Source organism: Peromyscus eremicus, chromosome 16_21 (genome assembly GCF_949786415.1).
Source record: "Peromyscus eremicus chromosome 16_21, PerEre_H2_v1, whole genome shotgun sequence".
Classification (NCBI taxonomy): Eukaryota; Metazoa; Chordata; class Mammalia; order Rodentia; family Cricetidae; genus Peromyscus; species Peromyscus eremicus.
Genome location: NC_081432.1, coordinates 64619020 through 64638135, shown reverse-complemented (window position 1 = coordinate 64638135; position 19116 = coordinate 64619020). Strand labels below are relative to the sequence as shown.

Sequence of the window (19116 nt, the reverse complement as noted above, 5' to 3'; positions counted from 1 at the left end):
TGTCTTCTTTCCTTCAAGGACACCTAAGAAACTTCCATCCCTGAGTTGCTCTTCTCGTTCCTCGTTTGCTTTACGGACTTGTGATTAGATTGCCCAGCAGTAATAACCCAAGACGTCCTCTCCATGGAGTCACTGACCTTCATCAGACCAGTCAAATCTCTTGCCATATTGGTTGCACAATCATAGGTTCTAGGAGTAAAGGAAATAGACACAATTCTGACTGCCATATGCATGTATGGCTTGTTTTCTTTTTTAAGGATGACTATAGCCTTCAGTCAAAAATATAAAATCTTAATAGATGAACAAACAGAAAAATCCAAATAATGCCTTTAAAAAGCCACTCCCCAAAAGGTCTCAAGAGGTAGGTGATCCAAGCTTTGATGGTACAGATAGATTCTGTTACATAAACTTACAAAAGGTAAATCTTTTTTTTTCCCCATTTTCTTTTGTGATATCAGGCTCTGAATGACGTGCTTGAAGTTCTTGACAGTAAAAGCTGTTTAAGTAGTAGAGGAGCAATAAGAAATTTGTGAAGGAAAAAGGAAAACCTAGGCTTTATATTAAATACATAAATTATGTCCCATATTCATTTAAAGTTAAGAAACATCTTCCTAAGCAGGGCATGAAGACAGAATCCGTATAAATAAAAGACATATACCCAGGGCCAATTTCCAGAATTGGCATCTTTAAACCAGTTTTAAAAGGCAGAATAAATAGTGATAATTCACATAAGGGCTTCATAGACCCTTGAAAAATACCATAAAAGATACTCAGCCTTACCAGTTACCAAGAGACTTCAAAAAATACAGTAAAGTCTACCCTTCATGAATATGAATATATAAATGTTAGAGTATACAGTTATATATGACACATATTCTGACACATGTACAAAATACATCCAATCTCTGCAAAGACATGGTATTAAAGACTCTCAGTGGGTTTTAAACTTTTAAAAGTCTAAAAGAAGGCAATGTAGAATCACTTATCTACATCTAAAATGTGCTCATAGCAGAACATGGTAGCATACACTATAGTTTTAGCACTTTGGAAACTGAGGCAGAAGGGTTGCCACAAGTTTGAGGTATGTAGTAAGTACCAGAGTACCTACATAGCAAGACAGTGTCTCAAAGCAAGACACTGTCACAAAACCAAAACATTCTAAACAAACTAAAATGCACATATAAATTTAGATGTTAGTTTCATATAAATCTGCTTTATAGAAGTAGCAGCTTCCTAAAGTATTGGTCTCATTATGTTTATAAAGTCCAAGAATTCGAAAAAAAAGTAAACCATGCTCAAATGTGGGGAAAAGCAGTCAAAACACTGAGGAAAGTTCCACACCAGACTTCACTATATAAATGCGTTCAGAGAACTACAGGAAACCATTTTGTAAGAACTAAAAGAAAGAACACGGTGTCTTGCCACATAGTTAAGTCAAAACAAAAATATTGTCAGTGGTATTTCAAAATCTTTTTTCTACAAGCTATTAAAATAGTAAGGTGGGCTTTATTATATATAGGACAGCCAGCTTTTCAAGACAAGTTAAGCCCAGAAGCAAGCCACAGAGGAAAGTTTTTAGGACACTGAGACCGCTGAAAGTTTCTCTGTAAACACAGCAGGAGCCCAGGGACAGTGGCCCTAACAAGTCACAATCAACTTTTCAGATCCCTGGAATCTAAACAAAGGTTTACAACAATCTGAAAAGCCTTTATTCAAGGAAAAAAAGAAAAATGCCAATGCCCTAACAGTGGGCTCTAACTAGCTGTCTAACTTGCACCTTAGTTTGTTCCCACCTACCTCTTTAGTAGACAGCCAGACCCTCACAGCTTTTACAAGGGTACAGAATGGATATGGGCTATCCTAAAAGTCAGGGTCCCAGTGAACTACCTCTTTTTCTTCTGTAAGCAACTCTTCAGAAAGGCCCTTTTCATGAGATTTGTCTTCATTTGACCATGTACAGAGCTTGCTAAATAAGAGACCCTATCATAAGGTGTCTATGGAAGATAATTGCTGGCCATCATTAAACATCACAACTGCCCAAGGCAGCAGTACCAGTTAGAGGAAATAGATGCTGCCTGAAAGATTAACAAGAAAGTCAGAGGCTGGTCAAAAGCCACAAAGGACTTAAATATATGAATAGGATGTCAGCGGGGGTTTTCAAAAGTTCCAGGGTATTCTGGAAGGCCATATGTGTGAGCAGTGTTGTGTTTGTGTCCAGGGAAGGCTGGGGACATGCATAGTCTCTCAACTCTGGGTGAACTGGAGCCTCTGCTTGAGCAGGCATGAAGGCTACAACAAAGTTTATAAAAAAGCCTGCTGGCTGGGCGGTGGTGGCACATGCCTTTAATCCCAGCACTCGGGAGGCAGAGCCAGGTGGATCTCTGTGAGTTCGAGGCCAGCCTGGTCTACAGAGTGAGATCCAGGAAAGGCGCAAAGCTACACAGAGAAACCCTGTCTCGAGGAAAAAAAAAAAAAAAAAAGTATTTAAAAAAAAAAAGGCCTGCTGGAATATAATATAATATAACATAACATAACATAACATAACATAACATAACATAACATAACATAACATAACATAACAGTGAAATGATGCATCCCAACACCTAAAGAACCCTGATAAAGGCTGAGAGAACTGACTCAAGATATTTAAGAAAAAGAAATCTTGTCTATTTATAGACCAATAAAGTAACCAAGCAAAAGGCTTCAGCAAGTGCACAGAATGGAGATGGACTTTAGAATACAGCAACAAATACCAAGATAAGTGAATTCAGTAGGTAGAGTGGCGTGGGGTCTGATTCCCAGAGTTGGCACATTGTATCTAATTGTTAATAGCAATTGTAAGGCACACAGAATATAAAACAGGGAAATACGGCTCAGACCTTGTAAAAGCAGTCAATACAGACTGTCTCTAAGGAAACTCCACATTAGATCGTACTACTATAAATGTGTTCAGAGAACCACAGCAAACCACTTGTAAGGACTAAATGAATGGAAACAATGTCTTGGCAAAGAAAGAACAGCAATAAATAGAAGTTTTTTGAAGAATCAGATATTTAGGAGTTGAGAAATATGACAACTAGAATGAAATTTTACTTCTTAAATTCAACATCAGATTTGTGGTGACAGAATACAGACTCAGAAGTTGAATATATGTCAATTGAAAGTGTCCACTCAGAGCAAGAGAAAACAACAGGTGAAGAGAAATTATCAGAATTCAAAACCCTACAGAGCCCCATTAATAGTAGCAATATACAAGCAGTGGGAACCCAGAAAAAAGGAAGAGAATGAATGGCGGCATTTGATAAAATGACAGACACCCCATAGCTTTATGAAAAGCATTAAAATAGGCCACTTAATGCCAAGTAGCTTAACTCAGAGCTTCACAGCTAGACACATCTCAGTCGACTATCAGTATGGGAGGTATAGCTCAGGTGAAAGCTCTTGCCTAGTGTGCGCAGAATCCTAGGTTTGATCCCAGCACCAAATAAATCTGGCATGTGCAGTACCATCACTCAGTAGGTGGAGGCAGGAGGACCAAAAGTTCAAAGTCATCCTTGGCTGTAGACCAAGTTCAAGGCCAGCCTGGGCCAAATGAGGCCCTGTCTCAAAAAGGAAAATGGAACAGACTTACATACAGGAGTTGTAATTACAAGCAGAGAAAACTATTGTGACCTGTAGGTAGTGGTTTCTTACATCTGAGCATGGGCACCAAAAGAAAAATAGGCAGATGAGATTTCAAACAATTAAAAACTTGAGTTTCAAATGATGACATATAGATGATGAAAACAGTACACAGAGGAAAAATTGCTTTCAAAACATGTGTCTGATGAAGGACTTGTACCCAGAGTACAGAAAGAGCTCAACAATATAAGGGCACATACTTCAATTTCTAAAGAATGTAAACGGTTTGAAAAAATTTCTCCAAAGAAGATAAAATACTCCAGTCAGAATCAAAGACACTGTTTTGTGTAAGAGGTCCAATGAAAAGCCAGCTGTTGGTGCTGATGAGGCTATGGAGAACTTGGAAACTCGCTGCAGTGCTAATGGAAGCATAAAAGAGTACAGCTTGTTGTAGGATAGAAGTTGTGAGGCTTCCTTACCAGGGCAAGGTTAACTGGTATAGCCAGTAAGAAGTGAATCTTGACCACACACAGGACGGAAGGGCCACGGCAAGACTGAGGCTGAGACAAGGTTAGCAAGTAGTCCGACTTTTTTCAATACCCTTGTCAGAAACATAATATAGTGGTCGTTATCAGGGGCAATGCCATGGGAGTTGCCAGGATACAGTGATGTTTGCAAGCTATGCAGGATACATGAGAGTAATGTCTAAAGTAAATAGTCTGTCGAGTTTCTTGGTTGGTGTCTAGGTGGCATGAATGCTTTACTGCCTAAGGGAGCACCTTGGTTTCTCAGGAAATGAAAGACACACAGTGCCCCAGGAGCAAATCCTTTGAGTCATGCCTCTCAAGGCAGCTAGACCAGGTCAGCTCCATGGTTCCCTGCATGGTGGCATCTGGTTGGAATGCTAGCATTCTGGATCATAAGTTTGAGGCTAGACTGGGCTACATAGTGTCTGTAAGGACAGCCTGGACCAAATAGGGAAACCCCAACTCAGGAGAAAAGAGAAGGGGAAGAGGGGAGGGAGAGGAGGGTAGGATAGGATTTCAACAAGAAAATTAATGGATAGGTCCCTGGAAGTTGGTAGGAGGCAAAGGAGGGGAGGCCTGGGTAAGGTGAGGCAGAACATTCCTGTTACAGGCCCAAAGTCAGCACAAGATGTTTCCAGGACCATGGGAGTCTGTATTCCTTGCCTTTTCCTAGCACAGAGAACTTGTACTTACCTTGCAATTACAGTAGCACTCATTACAGACTGTTGTTGAGGTGGAATTAGAAATTTAAAAAAGTTTATTGGGAAAACAGTCCTGCAAAAGGAAAAAGGATTGGGCAGAAGGGGTGGTGTTAAAGAATAATGCAGACCTCACAGAAGTTCAGAGTGTCCTGTGAAAGGACCTCTGGGTGGAAATGAGGAGTTCCTGCTGCCAGGCTCCACTAGATGGGAACCACTTCAGGAAACCTGAACAGATCCCGAATAACCTGGGAAGGGGGAGCGTCGTTACTCCTGTTGGCTTGCCATTCCCTCGTCTCCAGGTTCTAAGCCTACTGTGTGTCCCTAGTTCCTGATAGAAAGGAGGCTGCGCCGGGCGGTGGTGGCGCACGCCTTTAATCCCAGCACTCGGGAGGCAGAGCCAGGTGGATCTCTGTGAGTTCGAGGCCAGCCTGGGCTACCAAGTGAGTTCCAGGAAAGGCGCAAAGCTACACAGAGAAACCCTGTCTCGAAAAACCAAAAAAAAAAAAAAAAAAGAAAGAAAGGAGGCTGCAGAGGGAAACAGCTGTTGTGAGATCAGGGATGGGAGACTCAGGTAGATAACTACTAGTCCTACTGTAACTCAGTAACTTTTGTACCCAGTGACCTAAGAGAGAGGATTGCCTGCCATATGGAGGGAGCATCTATTAATTATGTACCTTATACTGGGCGTCCTAGATGCCACCATTGTAGTCAGGGCACAGGCCCAGGGAAAGGCACTGTGAGACAGCACCTTAGCCCATTTCCAGAGTCCACAGTGGGCTTGGGGCTGTCCTGTACCTGTCCCACAATTAAGGCAAAGAAAGAAGCTCCCTGAAAACTTCTGTGGAGAGGTTAGTTTGAATCATCCTCATACACAGCACAGTAACCTCCCACTGCTGACAAAAGAGTCCGCCTCTTAACGCTTCAGCTCAGGGAATTAGATTCTTTTTATGTTTTTTAAAACATGCGTGGACTATGTCATATACATAACATATAGAAAACTATACTGGTTCTTCATTGTTTTAAAAAATAGCATCTTTATGTGAGCATTGTGAAACAGTGGCTTCATAGCTGATCACCATTTATTAAAGCTAATGTATTTGGTAGCTTAGTGGCAGTCTGGTGTTTAATTATTGCTACTTAATTTTTCTTACAGGGCAAAGTTCTAAAACCATCATTGCATCCCCAAGCATCGAGAGTTTGCCGGGGGGGAGAGAATCCACTGGCTCCCCACCTTCATCTGCTACTAAAAAGGATTCCTTTTTCAGCAACATTGCACGCTCCCGCTCACACAGCAAAACTATGGGCAGAAAAGAATCTGTAAGTACTTTAGGACAATTTGTTTTTCATCTTTCATTCTATCCTATAGTGGTGCACATAAGAAAGTTCCTCTTGTGCCCAGTTTTGTAAAGCTCATTAAACTTTTATGGATAGAGCAAACTTTTTTTTTTCAAAAGTATGTTAGTGTTATCATTATAGTTTAGTAATATTTTAAGTCTGCGATCTCTGTTAGCTAGGAAAACAAACACATAAGTTCAAAATAAGTGGACTATTTTCTAAATCCTTCTTCTGTCTTTTTATCAAGTGTGTCGTATTTCAAGACATAGCCCCAGCATTGCTCATTACAGGCTCTGGTGTTCAGCAGGCAGACCCTGAGGTAGATTTAGAAACACAAAAGGCTTACTGCTGAATAGCCCTCCAAAAGACAGAGAAGGGCTGCGATTGGACAGAAAGGTGCCGTCTACCCTCACCTATCTCCATCAGTTCTCTTTATGGTTCCCTGTTCAATGGTCTTTCTAAATTTTAATAAACAACATTTTGTTGGTAGAGGATTATGACACTTAAAAAAAAACCAAAACAAAATAATCTTTCTATTTTAAAGTAGTAACCTGAAAAGTAAAATAATTTTGCTTTTTGTTTTTAAAAACTGTATGAACCACTTTTCTATTATGGTGGGGTTTTGTTGTTAGTTTGGTTTTAAACACTGATTTATTTTTATTTTATGCGTTTGAGGTTTTGTTTGCATTGCAGATATGATCGCTGTAGATGTGACCCTGCGCCCACAGAGGTCTGCTAGATACCTTGGAACTAGAGTTACAGCTACCCTTAAGCCACTAGATAGGCACTGGGAACCAAACCTGAGTCCTCTGTGAGAGCAGCAGCCAGTGCTCTTAACCACTGAGCCATCTCTCTAGCCATATTATGGTATTTTCATAGTCCCTGTATAAATCCTTTATATAATACTTGAATGGATATATATTCAAACTGTGTGAACCACTTTAATAATCTAGTATTAATCTAAATTTTTTATTATCTTTAATTTTTGTGCTTATAATATAATTACATCATTTCTTCTTTCCCTTTACTACCTCCCAACCTTCCCACATACCCCTCCTTGTTCGCTTTCAAATTTATGACCTATTTTTTCATTAATAGTTGCTACGTAGGTGCATACTTACTTACATACATCTAAATACATAAATACAACCTGCTCAGTCTATATGATGTTACTTGTTACTTGCATGTATGTTTTCAGGGCTGACCATTTGGTATTGGATCTTTACAAGCAGCTTTATAAGAACTTTAACCACATCTTATAGCTAGTTCAATACCTAACCTAATATGAAGAACTCACTTGCCCCCAAAAGAGGTTACAATATCAGAATCTACCTACAGCTGGAAAATAACACTACTCAAACTGTAGAGGGATGATTGATCAAGATACATAAAATGGAGCTTTACATATCCTTGATAAGACACTCCACTTTCTCATGTTCCAACTGCATCATCTGCAAATCAAAGGATATGCATCATTCAGTTTAAGGGCTACATTCTGAGAAGTGCACAGTAGACACTTGTGTTCTCTGCAAGGCACTGAATTTAGACGAGGATGGGTGTGAGGTTTCCTAGTGACAAAATCTCACAATTCCGTAGTTAAATTTTGGTCCATTACTGACTGAAATATCATTGTGCGGCACATAGCTGTGCTTTGTTTTCTGAGGGGAAGAACTCCCTCTGTGCTCTCTAAGAGCCCCTTCCAAGGTTCAAAACTGTGGTCTGTGGTGTCATAGGATGGAACTTGCTATGAAAACAGTACATCTAACAAGACTGCTGACCTCTGCTACTCCTAAAATTCCTCTGCAATTAAAAACAAACCTTCAAAGTAAGAAAGCAGGACTGAAGACAGCAGCAGTCAGTCTTGTGTACTGGGAAGCAGGTGGCAGTGGGTAACTAAACCGTGTAAGGAGGCTGAAGCCACAATCGTCAGGAGGAAACCCTAGAAGGAACTTGCTTTAGGTGGTGAATCATCCAGGATGTGAAGACAAGGAAGAGGGGAGGCAGGACAGAAGATGTCACCATGGCCAGTTTACACACACAGGAATAGATTTCTTTTCCTGTCTAGCAGAAGACTGGAACTTTAGTTCTCAGAAAAGTGTAAAGTAAAATCTCTAGACTGAGAGGCATCAGACACGTTCCATATGGGGCTGTGCTGTGGACAGTGGATGATAATTGTATTTAAACACTAAATAGAAGAACTTACTCCATCCTCCTCCCCTTGCTCCCCAAGGATCAGCATGGAGTGTGTGAGCATGTGTGTGCACACACATACACCACAAACATTCTGTCCTTAGGAGTTCTTCAAAGAAGCAATCAGGTCATGTGACAGTGGGCCCAGCTATCAATAGGTACTATCCAAACAGAGCTTCCTCGTACCTCCTCAGTTCACAGTTTTCTATGATCAAGACAGCCAAGAATCACGCAATGTGGTGATCAAAAGACAAAAATAGAAAAAGACAACTAAAAGAAATAAAGTATTCATGGCAAGACAACTTCAAAAACTTTCTCTCTCTATATATATATATACACACACACATATATACACATACATACACATACATGCATATACACATACAAACACATTCATCCTTCAGTATCCATAGAGAATTAAATCTAGGACCCCCTCCTGATACTGAAGTCTGTGAATGTCCAAACCAATAGATAAAATCATATCATGTTGGGGTATGCACCTTTTCCCATAGAAGTTAAATCATGTCTCAGTCATTATAAGTGCTATGAAAATTGCATGCTATATAAGTTTATATGTGTTTGAGAGAGAAGAGGTGTAGGGTGTTGTGTTCCGTGTGTTCAGTACACAGACTTTTAGAAAATATTATGAAGTGACAGCTGATATTCAGAAGCTATAACTATGGAGTGATGACTGTAATTCTTTCACAGAATAAAATGTGAGGGCAGTTACTAGAAATAAAATATGAAAATATAATATCAAAACTTTAAAACTTAATGGAAGAATTAGAAAATAAAGTTGAAGAAATATCTTGCAGAAAACAAAATCTAAAACAAGATTAAAGTAAAGAATAAGAAAAAGTATAACATAGCTACTCCAGACGGTTGAAAGTCTGAAAAATGTGAATTCAGAAAAAATGGGGACAGCAAAGGAGAGAGGGGGTAACTAAATAAAATTCAAAGGGCTGGGAAGGTGCCTCACTAGGTAAAATGCTTGTCTTGAAAGCATGAGGACATAAATTCCATCCCAGAATACTTGCTTTAAAAAAACAAAATAAACAACCAAACAACAACAACAAAAACCAACCCAGGATGACAGTGAGGGTCACATAAGCCAATAAGAGACCTCATCTCAAAGGGGGCGGGGGGAGCACATGGCACATGAGAAGTGACACTAAATGCCCACATAAAGAAGTTGGAGAAATCTCACACTAGTGACTTAACAGCACACCTGAAAGCTCTAGAACAAAAAGAAGCAGAGTCTCCCAGGAAGAATAGACACCAGGAAATTATCAAAGTGAGAGCTGAAATCAATAAAATAGAAACAAAGAGAACAATACAAAAAATTAATGAAACAAAGAGTTGGTTCTTTGAGAAAATCAACAAGATAGACAAGCCCTTATCCAAACTAACCAAAAGACAAAGAGCACCCAAATTAACAAAATCAAAAATGAAAAGGGGGACATAACAACAGACATTGAGGAAATCCAGAGAATCATCAGGTCATACTTCAAAAACCTCTACTCCACAAAACTGGAAAATCTAAAAGAAATGGATAATTTTCTAGATAGGTACCACATACCTAAGTTAAATCAAGACCAGATAAACTATTTAAATAGTCCAATAACCCCTAAGGAAATAGAAACAGTAATTAAAAGTCTCCCAACCAAAAAATGCCCAGGACCAGATGGTTTCAGCGCAGAATTCTACCAGATCTTCAAAGAAGAGTTAATACCAATACTCTTTAAATTGTTCCACAAAATAGAAACAGAAGGAACATTTCCAAACTCCTTCTATGAGGCTACAATTGCCCTGATTCCTAAACCAAACAAGGATACAACAAAGAAAGAGAACTACAGACCGATCTCCCTCATGAACATTGATGCAAAAATACTCAATAAAATACTGGCAAACAGACTCCAAGAACACATCAAAACAATTATCCACCATGATCAAGTAGGCTTCATCCCGGGAATGCAAGAGTGGTTCAGCATACGAAAGTCCATCAATGTAATGCACCATATAAACAAACTCAAAGAAAAAAACCACATGATCATCTCACTAGATGCAGAAAAGGCATTTGACAAAATCCAACACCCCTTCATGATAAAGGTCTTGGAGCAATCAGGAATACAGGGAACATACCTAAACATAATAAAGGCAATTTACAGCAAGCCAACAGCCAACATCAAATTAAATGGAGAGAAACTCAAGGCAATTCCACTAAAATCAGGAACGAAGCAAGGCTGTCCGCTCTCCCCATACTTATTCAATATAGTACTTGAAGTTCTAGCCAGAGCACTAAGACAACATAAGGAGATTAAGAGGATACAAATTGGAAAGGAAGAAGTCAAGCTTTCCCTATTTGCAGATGACATGATAGTATACTTGAGTGACCCCAAAGATTCAACCAAGGAACTGATACAGCTTATAAACACCTTCAGCAACATAGCAGGATATAAGATCAACTCAAAAAAATCAGTAGCCCTCCTATATACAATTGACAAAGAGACTGAGAAGGAAATCAGAGATACATCACCCTTTACAATAGCCACAAATGATATAAAATACCTTGGGGTAACACTAACCAAGCAAGTGAAGGACCTATATGACAAGAACTTTAAGTCCCTGAAAAAAAAAATTGAAGAAGATGTCAGAAAATGGAAAGATCTCCCATGCTCATGGATAGGCAGGACTAACATAGTAAAAATGGCAATCTTACCAAAAGCAATCTACAGATTCAATGCAATCCCCATCAAAATACCAACACAATTCTTCACAGACCTGGAAAGAATAATACTCAACTTCATATGGAAAAACAAAAAACCCAGGATAGCCAAAAGAATCCTGTACTATAAAACAACCTCTGGAGGCATCACGATCCCTGACCTCAAGCTCTACTATAGAGCTACAGTAATAAAAACAGCTTGGTACTGGCATAAAAACCGACATGTGGACCAATGGAATCGAATTGAAGACCCTGACATTAATCCGCACACCTATGAACATAAAATTTTTGACAAAGAAGCCAAAACTGTACAATGGAAAAAAGAAAGCATTTTGGACAAATGGTGCTGGCATACCTGGATATCAACGTGTAGAAGGCTACAAATAGATCCGTATCTGTCACTATGCATAAAACTTAAGTCCAAGTGGATCAAAGACCTCAACATAAATCCAGCTACTCTGAACCTGCTAGAAGAGAAAGTAGGAAGTAGTCTTGAACTCATTGGCATAGGAGACCATTTCCTAAATATAACACCAGTAGCACAGACACTGAGAGAAACAATCAATCAATGGGACCTCTTGAAACTGAGAAGCTTTTGTAGAGCAAAGGATACAGTCAACAAGGCAAAGTGACAGCCTACAGAGTGGGAAAAGGTCTTCACCAACCCCACATCTGACAGAGGACTGATATCCAGAATATATAAGGAACTCAAGAAATTAGACATCAAAATGCCCAACAGCCCAATTAAGAAATGGGCTATAGAACTAAACAGAGAATTCTCAACAGAGGAAACTCAAATGGCTGAAAGACATTTAAGGAATTGCTCAACATCCCTAATTATCAGGGAAATGCAAATCAAAACGACTCTGAGATACCACCTTATGCCTGTCAGAGTGGCTAAGATAAAAAACACTGAAGACACCTTATGCTGAAGAGGATGTGGAGCTAGGGGGACTCTCCTTCACTGCTGGTGGGAATGCAAGCTTGTACAACCACTTTGGAAATCAATATGGCGCTTTCTTAGAAAATTGGGAATCAATCTCCCCCAAGATCCAGCTATACCACTCTTGGGCATATACCCAAGAAATGCTCAATCATACATACCACAAGGGCACTTCCTCAGCTATGTTCATATCAGCATTGTTTGTAATAGCCAGAACCTGGAACAATCTAGATGCCCTTCAACTGAAGAATGGATAAATAAAATGTGGTACATATACACAATGGAATACTACTCAGCATAGAAAAACAATGACATCATGAGGTTTGCAGGCAAATGGATAGATCTAGAAAAATCATCCTGAGTGAGGTAACCCAGACTCAGAAAGACAAACATGGTATGTACTCACTCATAGGGTACTAGATATAAAAAAAGATGACTAGACTGCTATTCACAACTCCAGGGAGGCTACCTAGAAAACAGGACCCCAAGAAAGACACAAGGATCACCCAATGACAGAGAAATGGAGGAGATCTACATGAACAACATGGACGTGAGTGGGGGTAATGAATGGCAAGGGTCGAGGGAAAGAGAGCTTAGGGGAGTGGGAGATCCCAGCTGGATCAAGAACAGAGAGGGAGAACAAGGAATAAAAGACCATGATAAATGAAGACCACATGAGAATAGGAAGAAGCAAAGTTCTAGAGAGGTCCCCACAAAGCCACAAAGATACCTCCACAATAGACTACTGGCAATGGTCGAGAGACAGCCCGAACTGACCTACTCTGGTGATGGGATGGCCAAACACCCTAATTGTTGTGCTAGAAACCCCATCCAATGACTGAGGGAACCGGATGCAGAGATCCACGGCCAGGCCCCAGGTGGAGCTCCAGGAGTCCAATTGGCGAGAAAGAGGAGGGTTTGTTTGAGCGAGAATTGTTGAGACCAAGGTTGGATAAAGCACAGGGACAAATAGCCAAATGAATGGAAACACATGAACTATGAACCAATAGCTGAGGAGCCCCCAACTGGATCAGGCCCTCTGGATAAGTGAGACATTTGATTGGCTTGATCTGTTTGGGAGGCATCCAGGCAGTGGGACCGGGTCCTGTACTCAGTGCATGAGTTGGCTGTTTGAAACCTGGGGCTTATACAGGGATACTTGGCTCAGCCTGGGAGGAGGGGACTGGACCTGCCTGGACTGAATCTACCAGGTTGAACTCAATCCTCGGGAGAGTCTTTGCCCTGGAGGAGATGGAATTGGGGGATGGGCTGGGGGGAAGGCGGGGGACGGGAAGGGGAAGGACAAGGGAATCCGTGGCTGATATGTAAAATTAAATTATAAAATAAATAAATAAATGGATTGGCAGTTCTAGAGCATCTCTCTTATGATGCTTTGATTCAAATGGTCACATCTCTTGAGGCAAAGTTTCCTTGTATTCTTTAATGAAAGAATGCCTTGCAAATGCAATTCCTCTACCTAAAAATAAATAAATAAATAAATAAATAAATAAACAAACAAACAACAACAAAAACCAACTCAGGATGACAGTAAGGGTCACATAAGCCAATAAGAGACCTCATCTCAAAGAGGGGGGAAAAAAAGCACATGGCACCTGAGAAGTGACACCCTGCATTGTCCTACGGACTTCACATACACACAGTTCAAGGTGTGTTTCTACTATTTTAAACCTGAATCTTGAGATTGAGTGTCCTACATACACAAGGAAAAAAGTATACACTCATACCCAGCACTGAAAACTTCACGAGAGAACAAAAGAAATCTTGGGACTTACAGTGTTGCATGAGAAGAAAGGTTTCTGACCACAGGTCAGGGATCAGAAAGCTACAGGCTTATCTATAGCAATACCAGAGCCAGACAGTAGACCATTGCCTTCAGTGCTGGGGATGAATTCACTTCCTACCCAAATTCAAGGTGCAGCTAAACTACTGTTGTGGTTTAAATTTGGAATGTCCCTTAATGGTGCAGATCTTGAAGGCTTGAGGGAAGGTTATTAGATTGGGAGAGTACCAGCTCCATTGGTAGATCAGTCTATATATGTGTTTATAGCTGAATGGACTATTAGGAAGTGGTTTTTTATTGTCGGAAAGTTGTGTCACTGGGGACACAACTTTGAAAGCTATATCTTGTCCCCAGTCCTCTTTTTTCTTACTCTCACTGTTTCCAACTGCCAGGATGTATATATATATTTATAAAGTAAGCCATTTAGCTGTTAATAGTCCAAATTACTCTGTAACTAATGAGAAAATTGGGCGTGTGCACAATCTATTTACGTAGAGAAAGAGAGGAGCAAGCTGGCAGTGGCCAGTAGAGCTACTTCTTGTTCTTACGTAGTGGGAAATCAGTGGAGAATACTCTCTAGGAAAATGAAGAGTTAAGCAACTTAAGCTAGAGGTAAAAGTGAGGGGAAAAGTGAAAGCATTGAAAGTTACTGTTTCTGGGGAGCAGAAAGTAGAGGGTGGGGCTATGAGAACGTTTTCATAACAAACTGGTAGTACCACTTGACTCTTCAAGAGCTACATATGTAAGCTAGATTTAAAATAGTAATCAAAAGTTACAACACAGTAGAATACACTTCCATAATGAATCAGAATATTTGTCTGTTCAGAAAGAATGTATTTGAAGGGCTAGAATATGAAAATTATAAATGAGAAAAGCATATGGAGACTTTTTGTGTTATATTTGGTGGCATATGGATTGGTCTACAGTATTAGCTAATTGCTTCTGAAGGTAATCGAATAACATAAAATTGAGAAATTCAGTCCACAGACATGTTATAAACTGTGAGCACCATACATACATAAGGTACATAATTATGACCATGTGGGTCATCATTCAAAATTTAGTATACCTCTTAACTTGAGGAGATGTAAATAGAAGTCTTCAAGAGAGAAGGTCCTTGGTCTTCTAATCCAATTATTTTAGTATTTTAGGAAATAATGTTATAGTCAGTGTTCTTTGTCAGTTCCGATCACAAGAGTACTTCACACATGTCCCCTGTGGTCTGTCAGCTAGATAACTAGTTCTGCCCAGTGTGTTCAAAGTGTAGGTGATTGATATGTAGTGCCACTGCAAAACCCCACATGTCTCTGTTTGGGCACAGTTGTCTCTCTTTTGGCAGGGTTCTACTAGCCAATCCAGAAAATGTAAACTTGAATCATGAGTGAAAAGTAAGATTTTATTGATTAGCCTTCTGAGATTGATGGTTATCTGCTGTGGGATGGTCTGTATGTCAAATGTGTTGCTGATTGGTCAATAAATAAATCACTGATTGGCCAGTGGCCAGGCAGGAAGTATAGGCGGGACTAACAGAGAGGAGAATGGAGAGAACAGGAAGCTGGGTGAGAGAGACACTGCCAGCCGCCACCATGACAGCAGCATGTGAAGATGCCGGTAAGCCACGAGCCACGTGGCAAGGTATAGATTTATAGAAATGGATTAATTTAAGCTGTAAGAACAGTTAGCAAGAAGCCTGCCATGGCCATACAGTTTGTAACCAATATAAGTCTCTGTGTTTACTTGGTCGGGTCTGAGTGGCTGTGGGACTGGCGGGTGAGAGAGATTTGTCCTGACTCTGGGCCAGGCAGGAAAACTCTAGCTACAGTTACCAAAAGAAAACAGTGCACAATTAGAATATATACAGGCCCCTAACTGGAAATCTTCCTCCCCTGGGAGGTACCCGGCCATTAGAAGCATCACCTGCAGTATCTAAGTCATAGTACCTGCCCTCACTAGACCTACTTTTCTTTCCTTTCCTGCTTAGTTTTGTTACAGGGATATTCCATGACCTCCAAAAGCTCAAAAGAGTTTTCCTTTAATTCATTATTATCAGTTCCTTATGCAAGTAACTGGCATGAATGGAAGCAAAGACAAAGCCTTACCTTGGGTCACCATGCCTTTAAATGTGTAGCGTCTTTCAGATTACAAGACTCCATTTAAAGAGATTGTTATCCATTAGTAAAAGGCTAAATAAGCAGAAGACAGGCATACCCAAAGATGAACATGTCATAGCGACCAGTGTAAGTGTGGCAAAATCTGCTTTAATGCGATTTTGAAATTAGTATAGATACTTCATATCCTGAATGTGCATCACAGGCATCATTTGAAGCCTGTCCACGGACTATCTTTTTTAGGTTATATGCATTGTATCTGTTTTAATACTTTTGATGGGGGAAAAGAAAAGAGGGCAAAATTGAGCTAAATCTTTAAAGAGGTAACAAAGGGTTGACAGATGTTTATAAAAGACATAATTTTAGGAGCTGAAGTTCAGAGATACTATTCCTAAAGAAAAATAAATAACAAAGGGCATCATTATGCTTCTTTACTAAAAGGTGAAAGCAGTAAGACATTTTAAGAATTGACTTTTCATCATCAGTAGTAACCTACCATAGTGCCAGGCATAGTGATACCTGCCTCCTAGCACTCAGAGGCAGAGGTTAGCCTGGGCTACAGCTTGAACTACATGGGATGACTCTGTATCAAAAAACAAAACAAAACAAAATTACCATGGTTTTGAGCATTGTTATTTATTTTGAAGAGAATTTTCCTTTTCCTTTCCCTAAAGTACCTGGAAGTCTTACCTCATTAAATTTAGATTTTAATTAAGTTCTAGGTGGTGGTGGTGGTGATGGTGGTGGTGGTGGTGGTGGTGGTGGTGGTGGTGGTGGTGGTGGTGTTCTTGAAGATAAAAATGTAATTCTTTTACCTTTAACTCTTTTTTGCCTTAGTTTTCATAATGATCTCGAGTATTTACTAGAAATCTTTTTGTTGGTCATTTGGCTGTTAAATGAGTTTTTGCTTTTTTAATACTACTCTACAATTGTCATTTTTTTTCTAAGAATTTCTTTGCTAGGTTAAAGGATAGAGGAAATAGTAAAAAGGAAAATTCTAAAATTGACATCAGCCAGTAGGAATTTTTAAATTCTTTATGAACTGCAAAGTATCTTGTCATGTTTTGTGATAATTACATAGCAGTCTCCAAAGACCTCAAAGTATCCATGGTTCAGGGTTCTCTACAAACCACATGAAATCAAAATGTCTGCACTACACAGGTAGATGATTAGACAGCCCAGCAGCTAAGAGCATGGACAACTGTCAGGGGTGCTCATCCTGTGTGTTGATGATCTTTATTACACTTTGGTAATTGGATAGAATTTAATTTTTATAGCACTTTTTAATTCATTAATGTAGTCTTGTCATGACACGGTAACAATAGTACCAGGTAAATGAAGACAGACTTAGAAGAAGACTCTTCATTACCTCGGGAAGTACAGCCGGTTTGAACGTCGTCTAAGCTATCTCAGACCTTATTCTAGAATTGGAATTACCAACATTTTATCTGTATAAGGAATGTAAAACACTGTCCTGTTGTGGATATTTGTGGTAAGTGAGGAGTAGTAATTAAATAAAAATATCAGTACAAGAGGCATTAGATGCTTAAATGCTATATTAGCAACCAAGACTTTCTCACAGGAGACACTTCCCAACAGGCTTTCTTTCTCCTCCTGTTGGCCAAAATTAAATTCTATGCTTGCCCCTAAACCAATCACTGTTAAGATGGAAGTTTAACATAAAGAACTGTAACAACTGTGTGATCAGACTGTAAGGGGGCAGTAGCCAGGGTATGATGGGCAAGTTGATTCCCAGAATGGCTTACCTGGTCCTTCACAGAAGCATTTAAATTTGAAAGAGAAGTTTTTGCTGTAATCAGTCAGCTTTTAGAGGTCCATTTTCAAGTTTTGAGTTAGGTTAGTGAGTTAGAAGAGAAAGTGAGCAGAGTGGCTTTCCTGAAATACCAGTACTTTCCTATTTAATGTAGTTTGTTGACATAAATAGACACAAATTAATTTAGAGGCCACGACTGGTTTTTAGCTTTTAAAAAGTCTTATTAGGAATTTTAATCTAATGTCAAGGTAATTTAGGTATTTGTAGCATGGCATTCAATTAGTTGTTTGAACTTTGTTCAGAGTCTCTCTGCCATGTCTGAGAGTCTGCCAGTCAGCTGTGGTCTGAGAGAATAGACTTAGGTGCTGGTGCATGAATTCATGGAATTCTACCACAGACACGGACGGCAGAGGAGCGTCATCACAAGCGTCTCCACAGTGCGGAATGCTGTCTTCAGTTTGCTTTGTAAGTGAGATTTAAGATCTGCTTTTTAACTTCGAAATGCCTCGATAAATTTATTTAATACCAACAGAGAGAGAGGGAGAGAGAGAACACAGAATCACGGGAAATGGATTGCCACACCTTGACTTCCATGGACAGGATGGCACCCGTAGGGACCATCCTCCTCCTGTTCCTAGGCCTTTCCCCTCCATCATCTGTCTTCATCTCCATCATCTCTAAGATACAAAAACACCAGATTGTACCCACAAGGAATCCTGCCAGGGAGGCATAGGCACTGGTCTGGGGAGAACTCAAGTCAAACAATTCGATGTATTGGCAGTGTCTGGCCAGAGATTCCTGTGGGTTTGAATCATGCTAAATTAAATGTGTCATTGATAATATCTGCTTCCTTCCAGTGACCCTTCTGGAAGCTTAATGTTTATGTGTTCTTTCAAACTGCACTGCCTTGGGGAGACAGTTACTTGTTCCCCAAAATGCACATGTGCCTGGTGTAGGAGGAAAAGAAAATTCTCAGTTACCCTGTGCAGAAGGAAGTCACCCAAGGCCGAAAGTCATATTGTGGAGGCTGTAAGCTGTCTCCCTCTTTTCCTTGGTATCCAAGTGCGATAAAACCTGTCCCTGCTAGCTCAGCTCTTATGTTTTAAAATGCCCACACTAACTTTGCCAGGAAGTTACATTAATCTACAGAGCTTTCACTCAAGAGAGAATGAAAGCCCTGCTCTCATTAGAGCAGCTCCAGGCCTCTAAACAGACAGCCTGAGGACATCACTAAAGTGTCTTCTCAGCTGCTGAGCTCGGTTTTCCTCCTCTGACCTTTCTGCCCCATGATACCCAGGTCAGAAATTCCTGCACTCAGAAGTGTCACAGAAGGCTAGCAGAAAGGACAGGTGGCAGCCGTGCTTGGCTTGATAATTCACACTCAGCACACC

At 40.0% G+C, this 19116-nt stretch overlaps 1 protein-coding gene across 4 annotated transcripts in view; it reads left to right on the top strand.

Annotated features, from left to right (window-relative positions):
* Positions 1-19116, top strand: part of Tbc1d5 (TBC1 domain family member 5) — a 454960-nt gene that overhangs the window by 408860 nt on the left and 26984 nt on the right. For all 4 annotated transcript variants that reach the window (XM_059244171.1, XM_059244170.1, XM_059244173.1 and 1 more), the window contains one exon: positions 6003-6166. In XM_059244171.1, the coding sequence (XP_059100154.1) occupies positions 6003-6166 (164 nt within the window). The remainder of the gene's footprint in view (positions 1-6002; positions 6167-19116) is intronic.